A 19,091-nucleotide genomic window follows, 5' to 3' on the forward strand; every position below is an offset into this window, starting at 1 on the left:
GGAATGAAGGGAAATAACGCATATTCACATTTGCTTGAATTTGCATGAAGACCTGAAGGATAAACAAGAAACTAATTAAAAATGGTTATCTGTAAAAGACTATGAGGGACAGTGCTGGATGGGGACTAGGAAAGGAGCGAGTCTTCTCAGTGCATTTCTTTCTATGTACTTCGAGCATGTAAAATATTTACTAATCAAAAAAAGTTTTAAAAATCCAGTGAAATAGTTTTTTTAATCTTTGTGTAATCTTGCCAAATAAAAAAATTAGCTTGAGAAAAAGAAATGCTTTTTTCTATTTCTTAAAATGATAATAAAAGCCAATAAAAGCTATTTCTTAAAATGATAATAAAAGCCAACGCCTGGGTGGCTCAGTCGTTAAGCGTCTGCCTTCGACTCAGGTCATGATCCCAGGGTCGTGGGATCGAGCCCCGCATCGGACTCCCTGCTCGGTGGGGGGCCTACTTCTCCCTCTCCCACTCCCCCTGCTTGTGTTCCTGCTCTCTGTCAAATAAATACATAAAATCTTTTTTAAAAAAAGGCAATTAAGTATATCAACCTGAAAAATAGCTGGTTTGTAACAAAGATGCACTGACTGATTTTGTCAATAATAAAGAAGTGTATTTTGTTACAATCACTACAGGGTAGAAATATAAATGTATATTTATGTATGTATTTTAAACCTGGTTAATGAAATGCAGATTTATGTTAAAAATCAGTGAACTGTTAACCTAAAGAGACACAAGATTGTGATCATTAAATACAATGTGGGTGTCTAAATAAGTAAACCAGGTAAAATGGTACTAAAATTCAAAATTCCCTACAATCCTTTTATAAAGACTGTCAGGATCTGCGTGCGCTCACGAGTCACTCGGGGGATCCGCGGGGGGCGGCGGCCCGAGGCCGCTGGGGAGAGGCGGTGCCCGGGCGACCTGGGGCAGGTCTCCAGACCTCTCCGAACTGGGTCGGGAGGTTCAGAAGGTTGGAGTCCGGAGGGCCACGGGAGGCCCCTGGGGGACGCTGGTCCGGGGAGGGCGAGGGGCGGCGGCCGAGGCCCGGGGCCGCCCTTACCGTGCGGTAGGTGCGGCTCAGCGCCACCACCAGCCTCGCCTGGTTCTGGTGCGGCTGCTGCGCCAGCTGAAAGGCCTCCTTAACCCGCAGCAGCTTCTTCTCCGCCCCCATGGCGCCGGCACCCGGCCGGGACAAGCCTCGTCCGCTCCGGGCTGCAGGGGCCCCACGGACCCCAGGTGAAGTCTACAAAGCCATCTCAGAATCCGGTCAGCCCGCAGCCGAGCACCCAAATTCGAATTACCGCCAGAGCGTTCAAATAATCCCAGCGGGGGAAGGAAATACCGCGAGACTGCCGCGCGAGCGCCTGGACAAGAAGCTGCGGACCCGGCCTCCTGTTTTGCGCGTGCGCAGAGGGCCGAGCCAGCCCTTTTCCGGCTGAAAGTGGAATGTTTGTGGGTGCTGAGGTTAGGCCGGAAGTGGTGTTGCGTAGGGAATGGGGGGACGCGCCGAATCGCGGCTCTACGGGCGAAACGGGAGGCTTGTGGCGCTGGGCTGGAGGTGAGGAGAAAGGCAGTCAGTCTGTGATAGGAGTGGACCAGAGACTGCTAAGGGGAGATATTCAGGGGTTCGTTGGGGGAGGCACATTCTGTTTTTGTTCAGGGGACGGATTGAGGTCTCCCGGGGGAAGGGGAACAGTAATCCGGGATTTGAGGGGAGCTATTCTAGGGTCGGCTGAAAGGGTCAGGCTGAAATTCTTAGAAGGCCTAGTTGGGCCTGAGAGGACTGGAGGGAACAGGAATCTGATGAAGAGGATAACGTGCGAATATACCCAGAGGTGACACCTGGAACTTCTACCCTTAAGGTCTAGTGTACTAATGTGTGCATAAAGGGAAACAAAAGAGAGCACAAGAGATGGAAGGTAATTTTAAGTTGCTGGTTATGAGACAGATCTGCAATGCTGCAGGAGGGAATCAAGCCTTATAGATCCTTTAAAAAAGAATATTTTAGACAAAAGATAGAAACAAAAGTATAACATACATTGTGTACTTGCCGTCTAACTGGAGAAATAAATTACATAAATTGTTTGATAATATAAATTGAAATCCTTTGTCTGCTCCACGCAATCTCATTCTGTTCCCTCTTGCCCAAGGTAACCACTCCCCCAAGCACCTTTATGTTTTAATATTAATTTCACATATAGTACTGTTTTGCATATTTTTAACAATCAGTGACGTGATATCCTTTTGCAGTTTGCTTGTTTACTTAATGTTGTTTTTAAGATTTATCAGTGTGATGTAACTCTGGTTCATTCATCATAACAGATGAACAAGTATTCCCTTACATTATTTTTTCACTGTCCTTTTTTTTTTTTTTGCTTTGTATGCCCACTGTCTGGTACATTGTTAAGGACTTAAATGTTAGTTGAATGGATGAATGCTGTAGCGTTTGAGCTAAATCATTTCAAGAATGAATAGGATTTCAAATGACTGAAGAGTATTCCATACAAACAGAATACTAGTGTGAAGCAGAATCGTGGAAGTGCATGACGTATTTCAAGAACTATAGTCTTAGAGCTTAAGATGTAGAATTGTTTGAAGGTATGAGATGAAGGAGACACCTAGAAAGATAAGATGAGGCTTAGATTTAAAGGATATTGTCCTGAGGAGAATGCACTAGCTCAGAACCATTAAAGGTTTTTGAATTATGAAGAAACTGATCAAAGCTGTATATTTAGGAGTGCCTGGCTGGCTCAGTTGGTAGAGCATGCTACTCTTGATCTCCAGGTCGTGAGTTTTAGCCCCACATTGGGGGTAGAGTTTACTTATTTATTTATAAATAAATAAATAAAATCGCTGTATTTTTAGAAGATAATATTCATAACACTGTGGAGATACATCTAAGAGGTAAGAATTAGTGGCAGGGAACTAAAGACCACCTCTTAAGCTTATAGCAGTAATGATCATTGCATTAAGCATATAAGATAATCATGCATACAGCTTAAAATCCTGAAACATTTCCTAGACCATTCATGGTACTACTTTCCGAGACAACTATTTCATACCCTCTATATCAAACTTGCACCATTTTCTACTTATGTGATCCATTTAGCTGATATCTTGCATCCTTTTTCAGTTAGAGAAGGACTAACCCCAGGGTGCCTGGCTGGCTGAGTCAGAAGAGCATGGAACTCTTGATCTTCGGGTCAAGAGTTAGAGCCCCACGTTGGGGGTAGAGATTACCAACTAACTAACTAACTAACTAAATAAATAAATAAATAAACTGACTAACTAACTAAATAAACTAACTAAATAAATAAAAATAAATGAATAAAAAATGAATTAAAAATAATAAATAAATATATAAAACAAACAAACAAACTTAAAAAAAAAAGAAGGAAAAGGACTTCCCCATGCTTTCATTACCACATCTACCAGATCTATACCCTAATACATTACCTCTACTGTTGCTGTAAGTGAATTATCTGATTTAGGAGAGGAAGTAAGCTCTTTAAGAATACTTTTTGAATACAAGAGTCTGAAGCATAGCCAATTATAAACTCCCAAGGAGGCATTGGGTTGAGTAGGCATAGTAAAAATATAAAAGACCAGAATGATTAAATGACAGTTGTTTTTGTCTAAAAGAATAATAATTCATACCTATAATAATATATAATAATAGTATAAATAAGATTAGTATTTTTATGTGGGTTATTTTTAGGTAGATTTAGGTGCTAAGCTTTATAAGCTAAATCTAAACATAGTTTACATTTATGTTTTTATAGAACCATTCTTTCTACTATATAACATTATAAGAGGTTTATTATGAAATAGGATATCTTTGATTATCCTATTTTAGAGAATATGTTTTGCTAGCCTTTGTCTTAGGTATTACTAAATTGTTCAAATATAGTTTGTAACTTATTTTTCAAATAAGATAATAGTAATAGTAAAAATACTAAAAAATAGTAAAAATAGTGTCAATCATTCCCTCATTTATTCTTTCAAATACATTTATTGAGTACCTACCATATGACAAACACGTTCTAGGAACAAGTAGATAAGATTCATTAGTGTGAAATCAGTAACCTGAACCCATATCACATGACTATATTAATGAAACCTTCAACTACAGATAGTTGGTCATTTTAATTGAAATTCTGTCCTAAAGGATGGCTAAGCCATATGCACAGCTGATTAAAGAGCATTATTGCTCAGAAATGTGGTTATATATCCAGAGCAGTCAACCTCAGTGCATATATCTTAAGCATCATTGCACACATTTATGATTTTTTAAGTTTTGGCCAGAAGGGATTCGCCCCAACAGAGCCCATCTGGGCTATGGAATTACACTGATGTACGTGCTCATCTTATGATATGTATATGCTCTGATTTACATTGAGTTCTAATTAAGGATATGTCTCTTCAAATTAAAATTCCAAAACTTAGACCAAAAACCTCAGGTTTGAACCTATTCCCCAAAACTCTTGTGACTTCCCATTAAGGCATTTCAGAGACAAGTAAAGAAAAAGGAGGGCAAAAAAAAGACTTCGGAGCATGTTTAGTTCCATTTTTCTTTTATTTAGCTCCATTTTTCTTTAGCTATATAAGGTAAATGTCTATAAAAAAAAAGGTAGGGAGACATGCATATTTTATCCTTAAAATTGTAGTGGTTTCAGAGGTATCTGGCTGGCTCAGTCCGTAGAGCATATGACTCTTCATCTTGTGGTTGTAAGTTCAAGCCCCATGCTGGGTGTAGAGATTACTTAAAAATAAAATCTTAAAAAAAAAAAAAACAACTAGTGGTTTGAGATTTCTTGGATGGAAAGAAGTATTAAAAACAAGTGAGTATCATTGTTGGAACTTTTAATTATGAGAGGAAGAGAGTCAATAATTGTTCTCTTACCTATTAAGGGCAGCTATATATCTGAATCAGATTGCTTCAGGGCTGCTGTGAATTTCCCTCCAGCTCTTTTTATTCATTAAAAAGAAACCTAGATGGAGTTGTTTTTCCAACAATTTAGTTCTGGTTTGAAACATTGATGATGTACACCATGCTCTGACATCCAAGAGAAATAAACTCTTTAGTCCTACTACCTCCCTTGGAAGATACGACATAAGACCTCCAAAGAAAAGCTTTGCCTTTTTCAGACCAAGGTGGAATATTTGGAACATGTCGTCTTTCAAGGAAACATCTAACCAAGATTAAGTCAACGCATCTACCAGTCCTGAATTCTCTCCCAGATACACATCTTTTTAAGTGTAGGCAGGTACTGTAAACAGTAGATTTCCAACTATTTAGGCTACTTAGCTGTAGTTAAAGCATTTATAGTAACTAGCCAAGTCGATATTTCCAGTCCCTCCTAAGGCAACCAACACCTAAAATTGCCACTGTTCTAACAAATAAACCCTGACCTGTGTCCCTATTTGTAGGTCGGCCTGATGGCACCAACCCTTTATATTACTATAAACAGAAAACTATGCCAAGAGAGTGCTAGCCCAGAGACAGGTGTGCATTTTGTGCTATTGTATATTACAGTTTAATCCTACTCCTATAGCAACAGCTGTTTTCTCAGATGGCTTCTGCTGCCACCTTCCTGGCACCTTCCTAAAGCTGTGTTCCAACATTGTTCCAGAATGCCCATTAAAGCTTTCCATCTCAAAAAGTTTCAGCCCTTAAGTTTAAGATTTAACATTTGTCCAACCCTAAACTGACCAAACAGGAGAGATTTCTCTCTTTTTTTTTTTTTTTTTTTTTAAGATTTTTTTTATTTATTGCTGGAGTCCAGCTCCAGCCGGGGTGGGTCTCTCGTAGGAAAGGACGGCGTCAGCGAATGAGGACACACAGACACAGGATCAGGTTGCAAGCATCTCCTCCTGACAGCCTCGGAGGAACTTTATTTATACGTTAGGATATTTTTGTTTTTCCATACTTTCGTAACATGTGATTATGGTTTTTTTACAATTTATCGAGATAATCTTAGATCATTTTTTGGACCACAGACATAGCCGCCTTTCATTTTTCCTTTGTAATGATTAACATGACCTTTATTGATTTCCGCTTATTGACTTTCGCTAAAACTAAAAAACAGTACGCAAAGAGAAAGGTGCTAGACAGAGCATGACCGTCTTGTTATTTTGTTCTATAGAAACCAATTCTTCGTGGAATTAGTTTCATTATGATTGCTTAGATAGGCGTAACTAAGATGAGTAGTCACTTTATCATGAAACCCCAGAAATATTCCCACAATTATAAAGATTGCCATAAACAAAATGAAAGAGAATAGCAGGAGCCAGCCCAGAAATATTCCCACAATTATAAAGATTGCCATAAACAAAATGAGAGAGAATAGCAGGAGCCAGCTGGAGTCTCCTGTTTTCAGGATCGTCCCCCATACTTGGACCTTGTCAAACAGCATGAGTAGCTTGGCTCACGCCAAGATGCCCAACCAACTGAGCCACCCTGGTGCCCAAAGTCATTGAATTTCTAATAAACATTACAGTAAATATAAGGCTTTACCCCCCCCCCCCCCCAGAAAGGTGAAACAACTTGATGGAAGGGTGTGTAAGGAAGTGCTGTGTTATAGCGCTAAGACCCAAATACACTAAGATCAAAGAGAGCAGTGCATTAAGTGCAGGTTTCCCCTTCAAAAAGTAGAGCATTCCTATGAAATCCCCTGCTTTCTGAAAGTTTGTGTTATGCCACTTCGCTTTTACCAAAGACCTACACTAGTACGGTAACGGCTTTTTTCGTAAAAGTGAAAATCCTCTTTGGATTTCTTTCAGTTAGCAAAAATAGGTATTAACGTAGGTCTGTCCTAAAAGTGAAATGGTGTAACACGAACTTTTAGAAAGTGGGGGATACCTGTACTTCTAAGATGGACAAAACCAAACTGAGCTAAGAGGAAGTATGTAATGGTGAATGAACTATATTCCTCCATGGCTTGCTTTATTCAGCTTTGTAAGTGTACTTTGCAACTCCTGATGCTGACTTCCAGGCTTTACTGACATTTTTTCTATTTACCAATCTTGGTTCAGGTGATTTGCCTTACAGAAATAGGCCTAAGCTGATAAAGCATAGTGATGAGAAGAGCTTTTAGGCTTTTTGCTTCAGCACTCATGATCTTGGATGTCATGAAGGTTGCCGTAGCTGGCAATAATACTCTCTATGTTGTAAAGCTTTAATGTCATATCTCTGCTTTTATTCCCAGGTCAAGGATGCAGTCCAAGAAAGTTCTAAAAATATATCATCAGGTCCAACCTGGTAGTTAACCTAGCTATGAAAAGCCTCCTTGGATCCTCACTGGGTCAGACCATACTGGCATTCTTAAAAACTCTTCCCATTAAAAAGTGTCAAGAATGAAAATATAAGGTATATACCTACCACTTCAAGAAAGTTCCTACCAGCCAACAGTCTAGCACATTAGCTTGCTTTGATCATCAAACAGACATACTCAAGCTCAACACAGCAGAGGAAAATGTCTCTGTATCAATATTTTTCACATTCTGTGTGTGACCCATCAGTAGGTCATGAAATCAGTTCTGTGAGTCAAAAAATTTTTTAAAACAAAATAAAATAGAAAGTATCAGGTGCTTTGCCTGACTCCTCTGCAAGAATTTTGCTGCAAGAAATACTAAGGTCAATTTCAGTATGTGAAAAGATAATTAATGGAGGGCATATAATGAATAGAATGTATACTGACTTAAGAAATGGTTTTTCAATCCTTTGTCCACTGGTGTCTTGTTCGGTTTTCATAATAAAGTTGGTGAGCAGTCTAGTTTTATGTTACCATGACTTGCAACTAGATGTGAATTCTGAGATGTTCAACTGAGATGCATTTGCAAACTGCATTTTTAGAAAGATGTTATCTAGGCTATATTTATATATATACATATATATATATATATATATTTTTTTTTTGGTTAATGGCAGTTAAAACATTTTAATCAAAATTACTTTTAAAATGGATCATATCTTTTTTAAAAGAAAGAGGAAAAATGAAGTGAAATATGCAGAAGCATGTTCAAGTTCATCTGCTGTATCTGGAAATGTGAATAGTGACAATACTGAGAAAAATAGTGACTCTGATTTGCAATCTTCAGCTTCGTTTGAGCCACATTTCAAAAAGAAAAAAGTAAGTGCAAGACGTTACAATGAAGATTATTTAAAATACGGTTTTATCAAATGTGAAAAACCCTTTGAAAATGACCGACCTCAGTGTGTTATTTGTAATAATATTCTTGCAAATGAAAGCTTAAAACCTTCAAAATTAAAAAGACACTTAGAAACTCAGCATGCTGAACTTATTGGTAAGCCTCTTGAATATTTTCAAAGAAAGAAAAAAGATGTAAAGTCGTCAACACAATTTCTTGGTGGTTCTACCGCCATTAGTGAGAAAGCCTTATTATCATCATACTTAGTTGCATATCGAGTAGCAAAAGAGAAAATGGCTCACACAGCTGCTGAAAAAATAATTCTTCCAGCATGTTTGGATATGGTACGTACAATTTTTGATGACAAATCAGCTGATAAATTGAAAACGATATCTAGTGATAACACAATATCTCTTCGCATTTGTGCTATTGCGGAACATTTAGAAACAATGCTTCTTGCTCGGTTGCGGTCTGGTATAGATTTTGCAATCCAGCTTGATGAAAGCACTGATATGGGGAGCTGCACAACAATCTTAGTTTATGTCAGATATGCGTGGCAAGATGATTTTATGGAGGATTTTTTGTGTTGTTTAAATATAACCTCCCATCTAAGTGGATTAGATATTTTTACAGAATTAGAAAAGTGCATTGTTGGTCAATATAAATTAAACTGGAAAAACTGCAAAGGAATTACAAGTGATGGAGCAGCAAGCATAACGGGAAAACATAGCAGAGTAATTAAAAAATTGCTAGAAGTTACTAATAATGGTACTGTGTGGAATCATTGTTTTATACATCGTGAAGCTTTAGCATCCAGAGAAATCCCACAGAATCTCATGGAAGTATTGAAAAATGCAGTGAAAGTGGTTAACTTTATTAAAGGAAGCTCACTAAATAACCAGCTTCTTGAAACATTTTGTTCAGAGATTGGAATTAATCATACCCACTTACTATATCATACCAAAGTCCGTTGGTTGTCTCACGGGAAAATACTAAGCAGGGTTTATGAACTCAGGAATGAGATTCACATTTTTCTTACTGAAAAAAAATCTCATTTGGCAAGTATTTTTGAAGATGATATTTGGGTAATGAAATTGGCATATTTAACTGATATTTTTGGCATTCTTAATGAACTGAGTTTAAAACTACAGGGGAAAAATAGTGATATATTCCAACATGTCGAACGTATCCAGGGATTCCGAAAGACATTATTGTTATGGCAAGCGAGGCTGAAAAGCAACCGTCCTAGCTACTACATGTTTCCAAGATTTTTGCAACATATTGAAGAGAATATTATTAGTGAAAACATTTTGAAAGAAATAAAATTAGAGATATTGTTGCATCTCACTTCTCTGTCTCAAACTTTTAACCATTTCTTCTCAGAAGAGAAATTTAAAATATTAAGAGAAAATTGCTGGGTAAAAGATCCATTTGCTTTTCGAAACCCAGAATCAATAATTGAGTTAAACTTGGTGCCTGAAGAAGAGAGTGAATTATTGCAGCTCAGTTCTTCATATACATTGAAGAGCGATTATGAAACATTAAGTTTATCAGCATTTTGGATTAAGGTGAAGGAAGACTTTCCTCTGCTAAGTAGAAAGAGTGTCCTGCTATTACTACCATTCACAACAACTAGCTTGTGTGAGCTAGGGTTTTCAGTCTTAACCCAGTTAAAACCAAAGGAAAGAAATGGGTTGAATGGTGCGGCAGGTATGCGGGTAGCCTTGTCCTCCTGTGGTCCAGACTGGGATGAACTTATGAACAGGCAAGCACACCCATCACATTAAATAAATCTTACCTGGTTTTTGTTTTTGTGTTTCTTATTTTGTGACATTTTCCTACGTTGTATTTAGATGTTAATATAGCATTGTATGAGATAACTTTGTTTTTATTTTTGTTACATTTAAATATTAATAAAATCATAATGTAACTTTACATTCATTAAACAAAAATTCAGTGAACTTCTCTTAGAGTCCAGGAACTGTTTTAGAGACATTTGAGATACAAAATGAAGAAAGCAAAGATCATTCTATAGTGGAACTTATGTTCTAGCAGGGAGAGAGAGACCATAAATAAGGCTTATAATATTTTAAAGATAAGTGCTATAGAAAGAGTAATAAGAAAGAAGGTCAGGAAACTATTTGAGGACCAAATCATGAAGGGCTCAGTAGACCATCATAGGGCCTCTGGGTTTTTGTCAGTGAAATGGAGAGCAATTGAAGGGTTATGCAGAGGAAATACATTAACTGAATTAGGTCTTAAAAGACACTCCAGGGGTGCCTGGGTGGCTCAGTCGGTTAAGCATTCGACTCTTGATTTCAGCTCAGGTCATAATCTCAAGAGTTGTGAGACCAAACCCCACACTGGGCTCTCTGTGCTCCTCATGGAGTTTGCTTGAGAGTCTCTTTCCCTCTGCCTCTGCGTGTGCACTCCCCCCATACTAGTGCACTCTCTCTCTCAAAATAAATAAATAAAATCTTAAAAAAAAAAAAAAAAAGACTCACTCCATGGGTGCCTGACTGGCCCAGTCCATGAAGCATCTGACTCTCGATCTCAGGGTTGTGAGTTTGAACCTCTCATTGGGTGAAAAGATTACTTAAAAATAAATAAATAGACTCACTGACTGATATTTTGAGAATAAATTGAAGTAAATGCTACTTCCCTAAAGAAGATTTTCCTAACCACCGTAGGTTTTTTTCCCCATTATTCCCTTTATTTCTTTGTAGTATATCATTTGTAATATTTTAATTATTTGATTCCTAGTTCTGTCAGTCTGCCACCTTAGGATGAGTGCTCCACAGGAGCAGAGTTCATGTCCATTTTGTATGATACATAGTGGGTATTCAGTATACATTTGATTAACAAATAATGGACTCTAACATCTGAACTTGAGGTCATATTCTCAGGAATAATTATTAAATGTGTGGCAAAGCCTTTTTTACATTTTAAAAATCTGATTTTGTTAGATAACCTCTGTAAGTATCCAAATATGCACTGATTGATACAGCTTCCTCGCATTGTTGCTGATAATTAAGCAACTTAAATTGCTTAATATATCTTTCTCAAACTAATTTCAACTTCCGCCTTTATGTATTCACTGACTCCAATGAGTGATTTTTTTTAAGTGATGTTTCTTTTGGCAAGGGCTTTCTCTAAAATCATAAAGGTTAGCAATTCTTTTCCATCAGCCACCACACTTAGCATTATTGTAATATTTGATTTTCCATATTTTGTATTCTGTTGAAGGTAATCACTCCCCCCCCACCCCCCGCCGCTTTCTTGCTTTCTTGCTTTCTTTGTGCTTGAAATAAAGTGTTGGAAGACAATTCTCCATGAATATTTAACTTGTCTGCTCAGTGTGGATCTAATGAATGAAGGTATTTGCATCCAAGTTAAGGTTGTTTATAAAGGGAGTCAGTTTAGGATCATGAAGCTAGAGACACCCAGGGAAGTAAAGATAAAGCCTTCTTCCCCTCTTCAAATACCAGCAACTCCATAACACCCTAGTCTTCTGTGGTGCAACCCACTGCATGATGCAGAGGTAACACCTGGCCCTTACCATGTCATGCTGTGGGAATTGGGGTATGGGGAACTGACAAACAATACCGATCTGGCTGGGTTTCTTGCTATGAGTAATAAATTGTTTCTGACCCAGAGATCTTGTGTCTTTTGTCAGTATATGTCATTTGTGCAAAATCCTTTTTACTATGTAAGGCAACATATTCAAGGTTTCAGGAATTCGGATCTGGACATCTGGGTAGTGAAGAGGGGACTCAACCTATCACAGGCCACTCTTCACAAAGACTCATACCAATCTTGCATGAGAAATACACTCACCTCTCCTGAAGTGACCAAAAGTCTCAGCCCATTATAACATCAAGTTCAAAATCTCATCTAAGTCTCACCAGCCCCAAGGCTCAAATCTGACATCTAAATCACCTAAAGTAGGTGTGGGTACAGGATCTGGGTATAATCTATCCTGAGGCAAAATCCTCTGTGGACCTGTGAAATTAGAAAGTCAGTTCTGTGCTTCAAAAATACAGTGGTGGGACAGACCTAGGTAACAGTCACAACCATTCCCATTCAAAAAGGGAGAAAATGAGAGACAAAAACGAGTCACCATCCAATCACCTTCAGAGGTCCACCTAGGCAAACTCCACTGGGTTTCAAAGCCTTGGGATAATTTATATGGCACATGCCTCTGCCTTCTGGACTGAGACTACTCTCTGGGACTATGGCTCCACATTTGGAGTCACACTTTTTTTTTTTTTTTTTAAGTAAACTCTACCTCCAATGTGGGTCTTGAACTTGTGACCCTGAGATCAAGACCTGAGCTGAGATCAAGAGTTGAATGCTTAACTGACTGAGCCACCCAGGTGCCCCTATTCTAAGACCTTCAAATGCCTCATCTCTCTTCATCCTTTAGCAACCAAGAAGGCCAACCAACAAAAGAGATAACTTTATTTATTTTTAATTTTATTATTTTTTAAGACAAATTTTTTAAGGATTTATTTATTTATTTGACAGAGAGTGTGCAATCAGGGGAGGGGCAGAGGGAGAGGGAGAAAGAAGCAGGCTCCCCGCTGGGCAGAGAGCCTGATGTGGGGCTCCATCCTAGGACCCTGGGATCATGACCTGAGCCAAAGGCAGACACTTAACTGACTGAGCCATCCAGGCACCCCTAAGACAAAAAAAAAATTTTTTTTTAAGATTTTATTTATTTATTTGACACAGAGAGAACCAGACTGAGATAGAGAGAGACAGACAGCAAGCGCAAGCAGGTGGAACGGCAGGCAGGGGAGAAGCAGGCTCTCTGCTGAGCAAGGAGCCCTACATGGGGCTCGATCCCAGGACCCTGGGATCATGACCCGAGCCGAAAGCAGCTGCTTAACCAACTGAGCCACCCAGGCACCCCTAAGACAAAATTTTTAATAAGGAAGTCCAGAATTATTGAAAGCTCTTAATGTTCAAGAAAACAATGTCCAGATTAGTACTGAGTTCAAGGTCTTTGAGATATGACCCTAGCTTTCCCGGCAAGTCTCAACCTGCACTCTGTTTACCAATCAAACTAATTTTTTATCTTTTCCAGGAGAAGCCCCATGCTTTCCCATTATTCTGCCTTTGCTCAAGCAATTGGCACCATCTGAAATTTCTTTCCCCTAGTTCTATATATGTCAGCATCCTATGCCTCCTGGAACTTCCTATAAGGGGAATAATAAAATATGCCTTTTTTTACCTGTAGCTTCTTTCACTCAGTATATATACGTCTAGATGCTTCAGTGGTTCGTGCCTTTGTATTGCTGAGTGGTTTTCCATTGTATGACTAGATCACAATTTGTTTATTCTTTTCTTGTTAGACATTTACATTGTTTAGGGCTATTACGGATTAAGCTCAATGAACATTTCATGTATAAGTCTTCGAGTAGACACGTTTTCTTTTTTTTTTTTTACGCTTTTATTTATTTGAGAGAGAGAAAGAGAGCACACAATCAGGGGAAGTGGCAGAGGGAGAGGGAGAAGCAGGCTCCCCGATGAGCCGAGAGCTGCATGCAGGGACTCCATCCCAGGAATTCTGGATCATGACCTGAGCCAAAGCCAGATGCTAAACCACCTGAGCCACCCAGGCGCCCCGGTAGAGATGTTCTCATCTTTTTCTTGGTAAACACCTTGTAGTGGACATATCTTCTTTGGTGAGGTATCTGTTCAACTATTTCGCCCATTTTAAAATTTGTGTTGCTTTTCTTCTTATTTTTGAGTTGTTGAGTTCTATTTTTTATTTTTTATTTTTATTTATTTATTTATTTGAGAGAGAGAGAATGAGAGAGAGCACATGAGAGGGAGGAGGGTCAGAGGGAGAAGCAGACTCCCTGCCAAGCAGGGAGCCCGATGCGGGACTCGATCCAGGGACTCCAGGATCATGACCTGAGCCGAAGGCAGTCGCTTAACCAACTGAGCCACCCAGGCGCCCCTGAGTTCTATTTTTTAGATACAAGCTTTAAATCAGTAATCAGCATTCATATTATTATGACCTGTGAATATTATTCATGGCTGATCTTACAGTATTCCATGATTGTTTCCTTTCCTGTAAACTTCTTGCTTACCCAGAGGTAATAATTGTCTCCCCTACCTCAACCCCCTCCTCTCCCCAAACTTATTTGTTTGTGTGCTTGGTATTCTAATAATTAGTTTCCATTCATTGTGCTGACAGCTCTAGGAAGGGTGTTTCCAAGAAATGAAAGAGAAAGAGAAAAAGAGAGGGAGGGAGAGAGGAAGGAAGGAAGGAAGGAAAGGGAGGAAGAGAGAAAAAGAAAGAGAAATCAAACCACCTAAAATACAGGCTGATGCTTTGGGAAATTCACATGTGTTGCAGAGAATTTGACCATAATCATAAGTGTACTTATAATACCAAGCACACAAACAAATAAGCCTGGGGAGGTGGTGATAAAGAAAGGGGGGAAGGGGGAGAGGGAGATTAATTATTACCTCTAGGGTAAGCAATAAGTTTACAAGAAAGGAAACATAGAATACCACAAGCTCAATCATGAGTAATATTCACAGGCCATAACTGATGAGGGAACAGAAGGCAAGCTGAGGACAAAGCAGAAGCTGACACCCCTAACCGCCCCCCCCCTTCTTTATCACCACCTCCCCAGGCTTATTTGTTTGTGTGCTCCTCCCTCTACCCCCGCCATGGGATATATGTGACATTCCTCAGGCACTCTGGGCTGTCCTAAAGGAAAAAGAAATAGTTAACTTATACAGATCACAGTCCTGCAAGACCTGAGTCTTCCTCAGTTTACTTAGAAAAGCCTTAGCAATAGCTTCCAGAAGGGAATGTAAATAAAATTAAATGTCTTTATAACCTGCAGCCCTTCGACATACTTGAAGTGGGCAGAGTGTAATGTTCCTCCAGGAAGTTCCCGCCTTTTTTTTTTTTTTTTTTAAGAAATGCATTCTTTTTTTTTTTTTTAAGATTTTATTTATTTATTTGACAGAGACACAGCGAGAGAGGGAACGCAAGCAGGGGGAGTGGGAGAGGGAGAAGCAGGCCTCCCGCTGAGAGGGAGCCCGATGTTGCGGGGCTCGATCCCAGGCCCCTGGGATCATGACCCGAGCTGAAGGCAGACGCCCAACGGCTGAGCCACCCAAGCGCCCCAGTTCCCAACTATCTTAATGTTAATGCCTTACTAGAAGGGTAAACAACCTTAACTCGACAATGGCAAGGCCTCTGGTTCGGTGAGTCTTCTTTAGCATCTGAAAGTTCTTTCAGAAACCTCCCTTTTTCCTCACCTCCCCCACCCCATAGTACATAATCAGCCACCCCTCACAACCTCACAACCCTGGGGCAGCAGCTCTTTCTGCCCCTGGGTCCTGTCCCCGTGCTTTAATAAACCACCATTTTGCACCAAAGATGTCTCAAGAATTCTTTCTTAGTCCTCGGCTCTGGACTCCACCCCACTGAACCTCACCTATATTCCAAAACCCCATCAATAATAATGTAAAGACTGTTACTGATCTAAAGCTTGAGATAAAACACTAAGGATGATGAAAGGCACAGAAGGATGCCTTTTGAGGATATGTGAGGTTAAATATAAAATTTCCTTTTCCATCCTAGGAAGTCAAAGAATAGAATCTAAGAAGGAAACATCAAGAAAACAGCATATAGGCATGATTTGCAAACATGGAAGTAAATACAAAAAACTTTTGAAACAAAAATGCCTAATCTGGAAAGTGGACTGAGTCAGGGAGGGCTGGACAAGAGACTGGGTCTGGGTTATAAACCTTAAAATAAAAAGAGAAAGATTCACATAAAATGTTATAGAACCCACCAACCCCCACATCTTGCCAGCTTCCCGTGTTTACCAAATGCCTCCCCTTCAGCACTCAGAGTTCACAGCTATCATTACTGTGAGAATTGAGGATTAGGGCCTCCAGAATTCCAAGCGCAATTCTGGTGTTCCTGGCTCTCTGAACTGACTCTAGGATTTTGCATCTATCTGGAAGGGAGATTATGACCTCTGACAAGTTACTTAACTTCCCCGAATTTCCTCATCTGTAAAATGGGGATGATAAACCTAACTGGGAGGATGTTATGAAAAGTAATTGACTACTGCTTATGGAGTGTTTGGCACATAATAGCAGCTCAATAAATATTAGGTTTTGTGGTTATTACTTCCTGAAAACAAAACCCACTCATCTTTGGTGGAAAAGAGGCCATCTGTCAAAGGTGTCCGTTTGGGGCCAGAAAAATCTTTCTTTTGATGACTAAACTTTCTTCACCTATTCCCCAGCTTCACCTCTGTGGGGCTCCTTCCTCCTGGACTCTGGCCAATATTAGCCAAGGGCTAGGTTTTTTGTTTGTTAGTTTGTCAAACTGGTGGTTGCCGGGTGTAGGTGGGTGGGGGATGGGTGAGATAACTGAAGAGGATTAAAAGGTACATAAAATAAATAAGTTATAAAATAAGCCACGGAGATGAAAAGTACAGCATAGGGAATATAGTCAATAATATAATAACCTATGGTGACAGATGGTGAGCACTGAGTAATGTATAGAACTGTCCAATCACTACGTTGTACACCTGAAACTCGTACAACACTGTGTGATAATTATACTTCAATCAAAACAAAAACAAAAACGTCTCAGTCCTTGGATCATGCGACCTGTTGATCTCCGGGTTGTAAATTCGAGCCCCACCTTGGTACACCCAAGTAATCTCTACAGAGATTACCTAAAAATAAAATCTTAACAACAACAACAACAACAAAAAAGCCAAGAGCCAGAATCTTATCGCCAGGGAAGTCCCGATCTTGGAACTGAAGCAGCTAGCAGAGGCGAAAGCCAGGGGGTGGGGCTGGAGTGCAGGACTGCGCAGCGCCTCTGGGGGGAGTCGCCTTAGTGCGGGATGAGAAGTGAGTCAGAAGGCACGGACCTGGAGGGACAAAGTCGCCAGCGATGACAGCCCAGGGGCTCACGCCTTCGCAGCTGCTCCTGCTGCTGCTGGTCGCGGGCGCTGCGGGCTCTGGGGGCGCCCGGTGGCGCGGGGAGGGCACCACACCGCACCTACAGAGCATCATCCTGGGCCGATGCGCGGAGTACGTGGCCCTCCTGAATCCGGACCAGCGGTGAGCTGGGCGGGGGAAGCGGGGAGGTCTAGAAGGGAGGAGGGTGTCGGGAGGGGCAGATGGAGGCTGAAGGGTAGGGGTGTGTGGGGGTGGAGGATCTCGACCCGAGAGGTGTGCGCGGGGGAAGGTGGGGCTTCTAAAAGTCGGGGGAGCCAAGTGCAGAGGGTGAGAAATCTAGGGGTGAGGAGTGTGTGTGTGTGTGTGTGTGTGTGTGTGTAAGTGAAGGAGGCTGTGGGCCGTCAACCTAGAGGCAAGGATTAGGTAGAGGTGAGTTTGGATGACAGCCAGCAAGTATGTGCTTAGCCAGAATGGTCAGACCCAGGAAGGCCGACCTAGAAACTGGTGAATCCAGGGACTTGGGGAATTCAAATTTCAGATCCTCTGAAACCTAGAGAACTTTATGAGTTTGAGTCTCTCTTGCCAGCACAGTGCTTCTTACTAATTTTTGTTCCTTCTTTGGACCTACTTTTTCTGTTTTCATAATGTTTTTTTCTTGTGCCAGTTTTTTTTTTCTTTCTGATTCATTTCAGACAAATAAAAAGAGCAGAGAATAATATAAGGAACGCCCATATTACCCACTGCCCCACACAAGAAATAAACAGTTACAAATGCCTTGGGAAATGTTTTTGGAAAGCTAGGATGGACTTGAAGAGTTGTGGCTGTCACCGGAGGGCGTCCTGTCTGCCTTAGTGTCACCTAACGCAAAGGGTGACAGCGTGAGATGCGTCCTCGAATAGATCAGCCCAAATCTTTTGGCATGAGCAAATGGTTTTTACTACTTTCAGCAAGTACGGAGACAGGGAGATAGTTCTTAAAGCACTGATTCCTCTAACACAAACGGGGGTTTCAGGTTGACAGCCAGCAACATTTGGGTCAGTTGGTCCCTACAAATAAGAAGCTGGCCACGGGAACTTAGTAAAACTTTTATAATCTTTTGAGCATGGCATTCAAGGGGATTGCTTAACTCCGTAATTTCCCGAGAACGTCTGCTGCACTCTTGAGTAACTTTGGGCGTTTCCCAGGAACAGGGCGATTCTACAGGACCTGTGAAGCTGACAAATGAACGCGCTGGAGAGCAAGTGTATTCCTTTTAACTTCTCACTGTGGTCCCTGATAACTTTAGCCCTAACTAACATTCGCAGGAGGCGAAACAGCTTTTCTCAACACCCGGCTCTCGTTCCTGGTTTTACAAGGTCTCATCCACTGGCCTGACCACACGTGGCCCCGGGGAAAGTGGACCTTAAGACTCAGTGGAGAGGCCCCTGGAGTCGGGAGCCTGCCTGGTTTATTGGAATTTTCATCCTCCAGGAAAGTGCCTTTTCTACTCATCTCTGGGAGCCCGGGACAAGACTCTGTTCCTTAGCTCTGAAAAATGTGTGTCGTACCATCTGAGAGCCATTTCCACTGTCAGATTTCCAAATCCATCACCTAGGTTTTTTCTTCTCCTCTTCTAAATGGGAGTTAATGCACGAGACAGGAGACTTTGCTGTCTTTTTTGTGCCTCGTTCTGCAGAGTTGATAAATGGCAAAATTGTGCGGGAAGCTGTTGGAGTACTTAGAAAGAAATGGCAGTAATTCACAACATCTCATGATGTGGTTTGTTTTTCTTTTTTTAATGTGTGCCACTGCACAGGGACAAGAACTGCACAGCTATCTGGGAAGCCTTTAAAGTGGTGCTGGACAAGGATCCCTGTTCCGTATTTCCCTCCGACTACGACCTTTTTATTAACCTCTCCAGACATTCCATTCCCAGAGACAAGGTAAAACATTCCTCTCTGTCTCTATAGAGATAGATGGTGCATGGGCCAG

The 19,091-nt window shown here is 40.6% G+C and overlaps 2 protein-coding genes across 3 annotated transcripts in view; both read left to right on the forward strand.

Annotated features, from left to right (window-relative positions):
- The first annotated feature begins 1,449 nt into the window (after nucleotides 1-1,449).
- Nucleotides 1,450-19,091, forward strand: part of BST1 (bone marrow stromal cell antigen 1) — a 39,454-nt gene continuing 21,812 nt past the window's right edge. The window contains exons 1-2 of one of the 2 annotated variants that reach the window (XM_032400026.1): nucleotides 1,450-1,566; nucleotides 18,916-19,042. In XM_032400026.1, the coding sequence (XP_032255917.1) occupies nucleotides 1,502-1,566; nucleotides 18,916-19,042 (192 nt within the window). In that variant the 5' untranslated portion in view covers nucleotides 1,450-1,501. Of the gene's footprint in view, nucleotides 1,567-17,068; nucleotides 17,283-18,915; nucleotides 19,043-19,091 lie in introns of those variants that run through there. The other variant, XM_032400020.1, reaches the window with a different exon arrangement.
- FAM200B (family with sequence similarity 200 member B) lies at nucleotides 7,953-10,480 on the forward strand. Its single transcript, XM_032400012.1, has one exon. The coding sequence runs from the start codon at nucleotides 7,970-7,972 to the stop codon at nucleotides 9,944-9,946; it is 1,977 nt and encodes a 658-aa protein (XP_032255903.1). The 5' UTR covers nucleotides 7,953-7,969; the 3' UTR covers nucleotides 9,947-10,480.

Source organism: Phoca vitulina, unplaced genomic scaffold (genome assembly GCF_004348235.1).
Source record: "Phoca vitulina isolate PV1807 unplaced genomic scaffold, GSC_HSeal_1.0 scaffold3, whole genome shotgun sequence".
Classification (NCBI taxonomy): domain Eukaryota; kingdom Metazoa; phylum Chordata; class Mammalia; order Carnivora; family Phocidae; genus Phoca; species Phoca vitulina.